Source organism: Sphaeramia orbicularis, chromosome 15 (genome assembly GCF_902148855.1).
Source record: "Sphaeramia orbicularis chromosome 15, fSphaOr1.1, whole genome shotgun sequence".
NCBI classification, from domain to species: Eukaryota; Metazoa; Chordata; class Actinopteri; order Kurtiformes; family Apogonidae; genus Sphaeramia; species Sphaeramia orbicularis.
Genome location: NC_043971.1, coordinates 47,770,672 through 47,783,621, shown reverse-complemented (window position 1 = coordinate 47,783,621; position 12,950 = coordinate 47,770,672). Strand labels below are relative to the sequence as shown.

Here is a 12,950-nt window from a genome sequence, read left to right as displayed (position 1 = left end):
CAAGGAATAAAGCAGCTTATAGCCTACCAAAAATGGTTCAATGGGCCCTCAAAGTCCTGATCTGAATTGTGATGAAGTCAGTTGAAGTTTTTCCAGCCAATTTAATGACACCTCAAGTAACGTTAAGACTGAGTTTCTGTTGTTTGTGTTATAGCCGATACTGAGGAGATCTAATTAGACTAATTAATGGTCTCTCAAAACGATCGATGAAGTCTATGGCTGCGTTCAAGAGCATAATATAATAGTATAATATAAGGACAAACAAACTGACTTAATTTAGGGTCGGTGACCCATAGTAAGTGTAAATGTCTCATCTCTTTCTATTCATGTTTCAATTTTAGTTTAACCCATACAGACGCAGTGTTACTCTTGTGGCAGTTCCTAAATGAATTTTCCTCTCTATTTAATTTTTCTTAAGTGATTTATCACCGTTTATTTTAATATTATCCTTTGCATTTTTCAGTGATAATCAGGTATTTTCCTATTTTTAATTTACTGATCACGTAGATGTTCATCAAAGCTCAAATTAAAGTTGACGGTTATTATATGAAAAAATAGAGAAAACTGAGGAAAAAAATTACATTTTCAGCAAAGATATCAATAACTGAATGTAAAACCAAGTCTGTCCATCCACTGTCAAACTGGATGGGTTTTACTGGTGAATCATATTGTAGGTGTTTCCACGTTCACTACGGAGCCTCCGAACGTCCAAATGGGTCATATCTGATGACCATGAAAAGATGACAAACTGTATTTTGCACCAATTATTCACATTCACATTCCTCATCACATACAGATGCTCCAAAGCTATTCCGAAATGTAGTTTTCCTTCATTCTTTCATATATACCTTTTAAGGTGACAATTCCACATCTGTCCAGGGACTGCAGATTAAAAATAGCCATTGACCTAACTCATTTTCAGCATTTGGTGCATTTACAGCAATGTAAATCAATGTACAATGTTCCTGGAAAGTAAACCAGTAAATAGCCTAAATAAATAAATCCACGAAGATCTCTAAAATACATTAGTCTCCAGGATCCAGCAGCTCCTTGAGGAGAGAGGAGGCCGCTGTGTTTATCAGAAGAAGGGAGGGGTGTTTAAAAACGCTAATCGCCTGTAATCCTTTTAATATGTCTCACACTTTGCTCTCAGATACACAAAGCTGAGCAGCTCCAGGAACGTCAAGAACTGTAACAGTGTTCATGGACAGTAGAGAAGAGGAGGGAGCTGAGATACAACTAGATGGACAAACACATCATGTATTCAGAGCTTAACATGCTGGATCAAATGTATTATTATTATTATTATTATTATTATTATTATTATTATTATTATTATTATTGTTGTTGTTGTTGTTGTTGTTGTTGTCATTTTTTGAGGTTTGTGCAAACTTGTTGTGTGCGCCTTTTTTCTGCCAAGTGTGCACGGCTCCTCAGGTAGAGAGATGTTTAAATAAGAGGTGGTGGTGGTGGTGGAGGTGGAGGGGGGTGTCCGCTTTTGTTCTGCTGAAAAAGGGGCTTGTTCTTAGCTGATCAGCCCTGCCATTTTAACCGGGGGTGTGTGAGCTTGACACAGGAGTGTGGGATGGGAATATAGAGAGAGGAGAGAAGCTGCGTCCTGTTTGAAGTCCTGCCACAGCCGCGCCGCGCCGTGCCGAACCGACTAGAGCAGCAGCATCGAGCCACTCCGAGCCCACAGAGGAAGCAGCCAGCTGCGGGATCACATGCACCTGAAGGCCGCACAGGAATTACACTGGAGACGGACTTGCCTGACATCCCGGATAACCTCGTTTTTATTTGTTTGTTTTCTTGGTAAAATTAAATTAAAAAGAAAAAAACTGCCACGCTTGCACAACTTCACTTCTCAGCTGTGCTTCTGCAAGTGCACTTAGACTTTTCTGACGAGCCAGAAACTCTCGGTTTCATTAATGATTCTGTTCCATTAATGCCTGCATGTGAGGCATTCAAGTACCTACCAGGGGGAGCTGAGCCTAGGATGGACACTGGTTTGGTCCCTTTTTTGCGTTCGTCACTGAGCCTGTCTGTCAGCACTTGTGACATATTATAGACTTCACGTTGTGAAATCTGTTCGACTAAATCAGCTGAAGCTTGCAGCTCAACTTTTCCCCCCCGAATTTTCTGGAAGTGCATTTCATCTGAACCCAACATGCGCCCCGTTCCATACGGACTCAGCTATCTGTAAGTATTTTTCCTCCTGTACTCCCACACTAGAACGCCGTTTTGTCATCCACACAGAGCTCGAACTAAAAGGACTCTATTCTTCTTTGCAGGTTTCTCCACATATTTACGTTTTGCTACTATGCTCAGGTATGTCACCACTTCTATTCATTTTAAGTTGAATGCATTTTTGAATGTGGGACTTTTAGAAAATAAGTGGGTTCGGTCATCTGTATGTGAACCATATGGTAGCTGAAGCTTGTGATGCTCAGGGAAAAGGTGAGAGATCTTCACATTATGTGATAGGCCACAGTATCGGAAAGCCCCTACGGCGCGCGGCCTGCTGCCAGGTTGGTGATGACCGTGCGCACCGGCTCTGGCACCGGACACACGGGCACAGACGGGGCACGGTGACATGGTTGCGAGTCTTGTGGAAAATTTCGTGAGGATCAAAGTAACCGAGAGCCAGTGGTTACGTCAGCCACGGCCCTACCATCACCAGGGCGCACCGGGGAGACGGTTCCGAGGGAATTAAAAGATTGGGCTTTAGCGGGAGGTTAAGATGGGTGTTCTACTGGTCCACAGTCTGAACACCAACAGCTTCCAATATTTTATCAGTTTTTTGCCTAAAGTTGGTGCTTGTTTGCGGTTGCTTTGCGCTGTGGCGCACAGTCTGCCGTGCGCCCAACCTGTAATCACACCATGCGTCTTTTTTGTAAACTGTTAATTTAATTTGGCAGCAGTTTCCTGGAACTTGTTACACTTGTCTCCAGGAGAAAACAAAAACCAACCGTTACTGCTCTGCATTTAACATCTGGAATTATTTACTTAGACTTAATTTCAGTAGAGAGAAAAAAGAAAGCAAGAAAGAAACTGTATGAATACTGATGATTATGATGACATTTAATTTCTGACAGGTAACCAATCAGTCCCCGCCTAATTTCACGCAGCATGTAAGCGAGCAGAGCAAAGTGACGGACCGTGTGAGCCGCAGGTTGGTCCGGATCTATCAGCTCTACAGCCGAACCAGCGGTAAACATGTGCAGATCCTCCCCAATAAGAAGATCAACGCCATGGCCGAGGATGGAGATGTGCACGGTAAGGGAAAAAAAACAAAACAAAAAACCCCAAAACATTAAAACTGAAATACTGCAGAGATATTTTAAAGTAACTCAGGACTTTCGCTCTAACCGCCAGAAGGTTAAAATATTTGTTGCTCTTCGTTTAATTTATATCGATAGATAGATAGATAGATAGATTCCTGTCCGCATTTTACGTGCATCTATTAACCCTTTCACGCATTTATTACTGTAGTGGACAGGTATTCAGTCTTTAATTAAAGCTACATTTTTTTGCAGTTATGACCCCAACTCTTTATTGTGTTTTCTAATAAATGTTATGTTCGCTTTACTGTTGCTTTGACACTTCCCCACATTTTCCCACTGTTGGACAAATACAATCTTAACTTATCCTGGTATATCATTGAATGAATCCAAAATATGTGGCTACACAAAAAAATCTCTAATAATCTACAGTTTGTGGAATAGTTTGTTCACAGTTTAATCCTTATGGTTTTTGTCATTTTGTCTCAGTGGCTGAATATAATCCCTGATTCATGACATTCGCCACAGTGGGCAGTTACATTTCACGCTAAAATAAAATATTTTCTTAAAGCAGAGATATATTCTCTTTGTGGAAAGAGCATTATAGATGTGTTTATTCTTAAAGAACTAATACCATTATATGTTAAACTGTAAATGCATGGAATCCACTTCAATAAATAACTGGGTGTTATGATAAAGAAGATATTGAAGAAATCTAATTGAATATGCTTTATGTCAAAGATGCCACTAGTTTATTAACAATTCATGCATGAAAGGGTTCATTGCTTTGTCATTCAATACATTTCCCCTATTTCTGGATTTTTTTTTTCTTATGGACTCTGTATTTCCAATTTTTATGACAGTGTACAGCTGGTGGTTGAGCACTCACACAAACGTGTCCAGTGAATTGTAGATGCTGCTAGAGATGATACTCCAGAGACTGTGCAGGTCTGGCAGAGCCATTAGAAGTCATCTTACTTCTACCTCCCAAACATTTCCTGCATCTCCACCCCCACTCTATCCAGCTTTAGCCTTACCTTGGATGCATCTTGACTCATTTAAACTCTATATGGAGCACCAACTAAAACGCTGCTGCTGTAGTACATATAGTATTTGATGGACAACGCATGCATACCTGAAGGTACTCCGTATTAATGTGTGTCCTTTTTTTTTGGCACTGAAGACACTGAAACAAACTTTAATTTTGTTGGCTCTGAAAAGGAGCTCTCATTCAGAATCATTCATTATTATTATCATACAAAATATCCCACTCTGCTGTCATTGCCATGGAAAGGAACCCTTTAATATTACTCAAGACTGTGTAGCATGGTCAGATGTTGTATAAGCATTTTTTGCTGTAATATATAAAAGGGGACTTTTGGAAAATATTTGAATAATGGGTGGGATTTTCCTCCTCGTTGTTGTTTATATTATTATATTTAAATTACATTACATTACATTTCATTTTACTGATCCCACAATGCGGAAATTCACTGGTCAAGGCAGCAACATGATAAAATGGAAGAAAAATATGCATGGATAAAGATAGTGCAAAAAAAAGAAAAAAAAAAAAATACAAAAAAAAAATAATAGTAGTGATAAGTAATAAAACTCTGAATACATATTAACATAAGTAGAATTGCAGTTCGCATCCATGTTCACCAAGTCACTGGTATAGACTTCATTCATGTCACTGAGGTTTTAGAGTTGGGTTTTTTGCTTTTCAGGTAAAGGTTAGGCTGGGTTTAGGCTAAGGTTGTACATTAATGTCTCAATGCTGTGACTGAATCAATAATGTCCCCTAAACACAGAGAAACACAAGGTGTATCAAAACATGTTTTTGATTCTGACTCTGGTCATTACATTCAGTTGTTACTGTTCATTATGACCTCAACTGTAATTACCAGATATGTAGTGGTCAGTCTGTGGGCAGAAAGAGTCCAGGCCATTCCCAGTGACCCCTGTAACACTATCGCACTGTAACACCATGGAACCAGTTTTACAACTCAGTGTGGCTTAAAATTGAATTTATAATGGGTTGTGCTGATGGCTTTTAATGATGAGAACCATATCTGTGAGAATGTTAAACTGTAGTTCTTCAAACAAAACCCGGATGATGGAACTACTCTCCACACATATTGTCGCTTTACATTTATTCAAATTTATGGGTACGAATTCAGTTTTTAGTCTTGGTTAAAGCCAAAGCAAGACTACAACTGGCTATATTTCCTGTTTTTCAGTACACCTTGGGATATAGAAATAAATGTGCAGTTTTATTTGTGAATTCAATGCAGATATTTAAAAAGGTATTGTACAGTAGATCGGCCTACCAGGATCACCTCTTTAGCTTTCAAAGAATTGTAATACACATGGTTTTATCATTTTGCAAGAATTTCTGCTTGCATAAATCCCCAGGAATCTGTCCCTCAGGATTTAGCGTATGGATGTGTGTGTGAGAGGAGAGTATGCATACTTGGAAACACACTCAAGCATTTCAGCTTGTGTTGTCAATGGTTTTACATGCATGCTCACAGATTTAAGGGTTGAATGTTTAAAAAATATTTCAAACAGGCCTAAAAGACCATAGTTAAGCTGAAACTCAAATTCAAAATGCAAAAATGTGTTTTTTTTTTTTATTTCTTCAGCTAAACTCATTGTGGAAACGGACACATTTGGAAGCCGTGTGCGCATCAGAGGCGCTGAGACGGGATTCTACATTTGCATGAACAAAAGAGGGAAGCTCATCGGCAAGGTGAGGATGCACTTTTACCATTTACATTTAACAAACATTTTCATCCTGATTTGTGGTAGAACTCTATTCATGTCACAGCACAGTCAGAGGCAGGGGTTGGTGTTTTTATGAAGTATTTATAAAGAAACAATTACATTTAATAAATGAATCTTCAATATCATGTATTCTTTCTGACCAGAATGTTTAAAAAATCCAGAGAACTATTCAAATAACCCATGAAACCCCAGTGCTACTGTTGTTGCAGTTCCCAAATGATTTTTTCTTTCTACTCAACATTTCTTAAGTTAGCACCATTTATTGCAATATTATCCTCTGTATTTTGCATTTTTCAGTGAAAATCTGGTATATTCCTATATTTATTTCACAGATCATGTAGATGTTCATTAAAGCTCAGAGTAAATTCAAAGGTTATATCAGAACAGAGAAAACTGAAGAAAAAGTGACTTTTTTCCTGTAAAAATATCATTGAACTATATTTGAAAAACAAGTATCTCCAACCACTGTAATTTTTTTAAAGTCAAAGTCAGCTTTACTTGCCAGTTTTTGCCATATGTACACCAAATGCAGAAAACTGAAATGACAAAACTCTAAGGCCCATGGTGCCCCAAGGAAGATAGTAGAAATATATAGAAAATAGAATATAACTCTAAACATACAATGTGACTATAAACAGCAGGGGTTGGAGAGAATAAGTAAAACAATAAAGTGGCAACAGTAAAGTGACAGATGAATTATTGAGTTTAAACAAGATGCAAGATTTTCAGTCTCTCTATTTAACCTTTCTTAAGTGATGTATCACCATCTATTATAGTAGTCTATTATCCTCTGTATTTTACATTTGTCAGTGAAAATCAGGTATTTTCCTACATTTAATTTCCTGATCATGTAGATGTTCATAAAGCTCAGAGTAAATTTGAGGGTTATTATATCAAAAACAGAGAAAACTGACGGAAAAAAGTGACTTTTTCAACAAAATATATTATGAACTGAACTTAAAAAACATTTGTCTCCATCCACTTTCATTTATCAAACTCTATGGGTTTTACTGGTGACTCAATGTTGTAGGAGATGATGGTGTTTCCATGTTCACTCTGAATGTTCAAATGGGTCATATCTGATGACCATGAAAAGAAGACAAACTGTATTTTACACCATTTATTTACATGTTTACATCTATTTACCTGTTGGTCCTACATTATAGCACCAACAGGTATTAAACATTTTAGATCAGTAGATGGTGGATGTTTTGGTCTTTTTTTGAGCTCAAGATATGCATAAGTATTTATAATTAAGTAGAATAACCAACAGCATAATTAGAATGACTCACCATAGCTGTCAATCGGTATCATGTCACAAAATCAGGGCTTTTTTTCTGATAAGTCTCTATTGATTTGCATATGGTGAATGGACGCGGTCGCTTTATGCTTGATTTAGTTTGTTTCTAGCCTTAACACTGGATGTGCACAGTTTCCAGGTGGGGTCTTTGTTTGGAAATGAACTCAGTAGTGCTATATTGGTGTGCTTGAGACTGTATCAGAGTGTATACATCTCTCACTGTGATGTCTAATAAAAAAGAGCTGCCCCCCACACACACACACACACACTCATATATCCCCCACACCCACCCCAGCACCCTGCTTAGAACACCATCTGCCCCACACCACCAGCCCAGTCACAGCCTGTCCCAGCTTCGATGTGTGTGCACATGGACAAACAAGGAACAGAGAGTGTTTTGTGTGTCTTTTGGACATATGTGTGTTCATGCGTACATCATGTCTATTTTTAACACAGTATTTTGACCAGAATGGTTGGATCTAGTTACAGTAGCCTGGCGCTGTGTTCCTGAGTCCAGTAAAACACAGCCTCAGTTGACCTTACTGTACATTTTATCCTTCTAAAAATGATTTTTTTTAATTTAACTCTCAAAGACCCAAAAGCATCTACTGATCCAAAATGTTTAATAACTTCTGAACCACTAATCCTATCAATACAGTGAAATAATTCAGGTAAAATGCAGTTTTTCAGCTTTTCGACACCAGATGTCTTTTTCAGATGCATCCATAGTCTCTGTAGTGGACATGGAAACACCAGTGTCATGTGAAACATTGGTTTGACAATAAAACCCATGTATTCTGACAAATGACAGTGGTTGTAGGCACTTGTTTTAATGTAGAATAAATTATATATTTTGCTGAAAATGTCATGTTTTCTTCAGTTTTCTCTGTTTTAATCTAATAATTTTTGAATTTACTCTGAGTTTTATGAACATCTATATTAAATAAAAATTAAATTTCAGTAGATTAAATATAGGGAAATACCTGATTTTCACAGCAAAAATGCAAAGAGTAATATTATAATATATAATGATATGGTGATAAATCACTTGGTAGTAGTTAGACGTAGAGAAAAATTCATTTGTTGCCACAAGTCACCACAAAAACTTGTTCTGGGTATTTAAGGGTTAATGATATCTCCAGGGTCATCACCTTTTTATGTACAATCCATGCTTAGATATTGTTAATACTATAATGCATAATAAATACAATACATAATGATCTAAATGGGTTGTAGTGATACAGCAAAAAGCTGCTTAGCTGAATTTAAGGCTCTATTGATCGATGTTCAAATCCAGGAGCTCTGATCGATTGCCATTTAGCCACAAATGCACCAGGAGATCAAACACGAGTGAAGGTGACACTCAGGCTCTGATGAAGGCTTTATGGATGGAGGATCCAGCTCCAAACCCGCCAGACCTGCAGGATGCCTACTGAAGTGGGAGAGGAGTCATGGCTTACTGTCATCCCCCTACCTAATATGTAATGACTGTAGCATATGCTGCATATATGAAGGGTGGGCTGTGGGCGTCCATGTGGGGGACAGAAGGTTACATAGGGCAGCTTTTATGCATCCCATAATTCTCATCTTTAAGTCTTCCAGCATCATCTTTGAGTGTTCTGACTAAAGCTGCAGTTATCGATTATTTTTATATTTGCTTAATCTATCAACTGTTTTCTTCAATTTGATTCAATTAAAGGCTTATTTAAATAGGCAAAAAATAGTAAAAATGTGAAATAGACATGTCTGAAAATGACAAACTGTCCTTTACTCCAGAACCAGCTGAAACATAAACCACAAAAAGTATACAAGTAAAAGAATATGTTAAAAATATCTATATAGAATTAACAACAGTATACAAATCTAGAGAGATATAAACAACAACAAACTAGTCAAATGACATCAACAAACAATATGAGCACTGTGGTCTTCAACACATTTGGATCCAACTTACTAACTTACAAACAACTTAACATGGAACTAACATACAACTGAAAAAATAAAGATAGATATTTGTAATGTTTGAGTGAAAGCATAAAAGTTTAAAGGAGTAAGTGATGGTTCCACTGTAGGAAAGTGAGCATACAGACATTTTCTGCCTTTTTGTCCTTGTCTCTTCTGAGCCACCCTCCTTGTTGTTGATCCTGGCATCATGTGCGTCACAATTAAGTGTCCGTATGAAACGCAACAGTGGAACCAATATTTAGTGGCGGCAAATTTTATAATTCAAGTTTTTATTACAGTTTTCACTTGGTACACAACAATCATACAATGTTGCTTAATGTTAACTATGAGGGCTTCTATACATACATGAAAAGTATCAAAAAAAAAACAAAGCTACAAAGCATGGAAGTTCTCAAGAAGAAAAAATAAAATAGATAAATAAATAGGTAAATAAATAACTAAATGCTGGAGGGAAGTAGTTTAGCTGTCATCATGCTGACTATCAGTCATAGTTATGTAAGACCAGAATGGCTCCCAAACTAGTGCTGTGGTTCCATCCCTATTGTTAAGCTTATGAAGCGCACATTCAAATGAAACAGTCTTTATCATCATGTTGACCCATTCTTTAAACTGTGGGGCTTTAGGTGTTTTCCAGTGTTTAAGAATAATCCTAACTGCCACTGAGACCCCAACCATGATAATAGAAAGTTTTCTGTTTGATACGTTAGCTATCTAGCGGCAGCAAATTTAAGAAAACAAAGCTTTGATTCAGGAAAAATACAATCGAATAATTTTTTAAATGATTGGAGCTGGTTAATCAATAAATTATACTTTTCTTTTTTTCTTTTGTTCAGACAAGGTATAGTTTTTAGATGTTACCTGTATAATTACATAAACAGAAGACAAAATGAACTTCATTAGCCTTAATCAATAAATTGTTTCAGCTGTTGTTCTGACCAACACATTTTTTTTTCGTACTTCTACAGAAAAATGGACAAGGTCGCGACTGCATCTTCACAGAGATTGTGCTGGAGAACAACTACACGGCGCTGAAGAATGCCCGCTACGAAGGCTGGTACATGGCTTTCACTCGACGTGGGCGTCCACGAAAAGGCTCCAGAACGCGACAGCATCAACGTGAGGTCCATTTCATGAAAAGGCTGCCTAAAGGACAGCAGCCCCCCCACCCAAGCCACCATCGGCCTTTTGACTTCCTTCACTACCCCTTCAATCAAAGGACTAAGCGGACAAGATGCTCATCTGAACACTGAAGAGCAGAAACCCATGAACTGTTGACAAACTCTTCTGCTCTCAAAAAAGAAAACCTCTAGAGACATTTTTATACCCAACATTACTATATCTTAATATGTAAGTTGTTTTCTATTTTTCTCATGGTAAAAAAAGCTGTAAATAGACAAAATACACAAGAAATCTATTTTTGTACTCCTGACTTTTAGTACTGATGGGGAAAAAAGACAAAGTTAAGTTTGTAGATATAGATGCACACAACTCTTTGACTTATCAGGGCCATCTTAGTAGAGTGCATTAAGTGTACATTTGGTTGTGTCATTTTGACCAATGGAATTGTTGGATTTTAGACTTGAAGGGCCCTGATCCTGATCCAGAGACATAAACTGTCCATCACTGTGTTGGATGGTGGTCCTTCAGTAAACTGAACCACATGGTGTAGTAACACTGCATCGTTCAGCTACACCATGGATGGGATCACATCTATGTGTCTCACAGTATGGAAGCAAATTGAGCTTTAAGAGTTTCTGATGGAACAATGTGGCAGCTACATTTGATATTCACAGGTTTCCTGTTTTGACTATATAATTGAACTGTAGTGTAAGAACCCCCCCCTCCCCGTCTTCTCATTGCTGTTTATATGTCTGTTTTTATACATATATAAATATATTTTTATTTCAGGATCTGTAAACTAATTTTAAGAATGAAATATTTATTTAAAATGTATAATAAATGTACATTAGAATATTGATATTAAAGTCTTGTTTGGTTCATAGTTGTTCAGGAGTAGTTAATGTTTAATGTGAGAACTGTGCACTGGCTGATTAACTCACATTTGTTCTACTTTTGTAAAATATTTGTTTTAGAACACAGCTACTCATTCCCATTACAAAAGCCTTAATGAGTGTTAGTTCAGCTAAATTAAAATGCAACATAACATTTTAATTAATTATTATTTTTCTCCAGTAGGTAAAAATCTGATAAAATATTATGTACAATACAACCGGTTTAGTCAGAACAACAGTACCCCCTCCCCATTAAAAAAATCTCCTAATGTGTTCAATGAAGTATCAATTGTCCAGAGTATAAATAAACAAATTTGGTCTTTTCATACTGTCTCTACACACAGTACATCCATGGCGTCCTCCAGTACAAGTACAGACACTTGTGCTAAAGACACTCAGTGAAAGTGAAAAGTCAGTCGTCTTCGGAACCGCTTTATCCTCGAGAGGGTCACAGGGTGCTGAAGCCTATCCCAGCTACCTATGGGTGAAGACGGGGTACACCCTGGACATGTCACCAGTTCATGTTCAGGGCTAAAATATAGAGAAGAACAAGCAATTACTCATATGCACATCTATGAGCAATTTTAGCTAAACCACTTAACCTATTAGTACATGTCTTTGGGTGGTTGGAAGAAGCCGGAGTACCCGGACAGAACCTACACAAACATGGGGAGAGCATGTAAACTCCACAAAGATGTTGGAATCAAAACCCAAAAACTTCCTGCTATGAGGTGACTACTGTGCGCCTTAAGTGGAAAAAGTATGACAGGTATTTCTTTCAGCTTCAGCAATGTAAATTGAAATATTATTATCTCTTTTCTCTTCATTCCAGTTCCTCTTTATCAACTGTTTTGTCTACATATTTTCAATATTGTTATGTATTTCACATCACTTTTGTGACATTTTTACATAGTTATTTGTCTTGTTAAGTCTTTTGAAACACTCTCATATCTTTGTCTCAGTGGTGTAGTGGTCCCTGGAGAAGTGGGTATACTTTCAATTTTTGCCCTTTTTCTTAAGTAGTCCAGAAAAATACTGTTTTAGAAACAGTGACATGTAAGATTACTCTATTTAGTTTACCCAAAGATCCATCAGTAGTATTTGCTCACTATTATAAAATTATCATGACTTGATCAGGAGCAGTTTGTACATATTACAGGTCACACAAGCAGCTGCATGAATGTAAATGTACTCATCATGAGGCAAACATAGGATAACATTAGCCTTCATAACGTTAGCCTACTCACACAGTTTAACTATTGGCAACAAAATCTCTTCTCTAAATGTATAGTCATGTGGTCAGTAGTTTAAAACAGTGAGTCATTTGGAAACCACCTTAAAACTTACCTCAGAATTATGTATTCCATGAAAGTAGGTTCCCTCAATATGTGTAACTCATTTGAAATATTTTTGTATACATAAATACTTTTTTTTCTGCCTTTCTTGGTTGCATTTCCAATAATCATGCATCTGTCAATGAGACATGCAGTGACCTGTCAATCAACTGAGGTGGCACTGGCACCTGAGGTGTCCAATCAGGTTCCAGAGGTGGCCAGCACTAAGCAGAGCCCTGGCTCTGGCGTGAAATTAATAACATTTTCCTGG

At 37.4% G+C, this 12,950-nt stretch overlaps 1 protein-coding gene across 1 annotated transcript; it reads left to right on the top strand.

Annotated features, from left to right (window-relative positions):
- The first annotated feature begins 1,823 nt into the window (after nucleotides 1-1,823).
- On the top strand, nucleotides 1,824-11,168 carry fgf8a (fibroblast growth factor 8a). Its single transcript, XM_030156087.1, is given in 6 exon segments — nucleotides 1,824-2,199; nucleotides 2,292-2,328; nucleotides 3,096-3,276; nucleotides 5,927-6,033; nucleotides 10,299-10,490; nucleotides 10,492-11,168. Coding segments are annotated over 6 exon segments (666 nt in total). The 5' UTR covers nucleotides 1,824-2,167; the 3' UTR covers nucleotides 10,609-11,168.
- The last annotated feature ends 1,782 nt before the right edge of the window (nucleotides 11,169-12,950 follow it).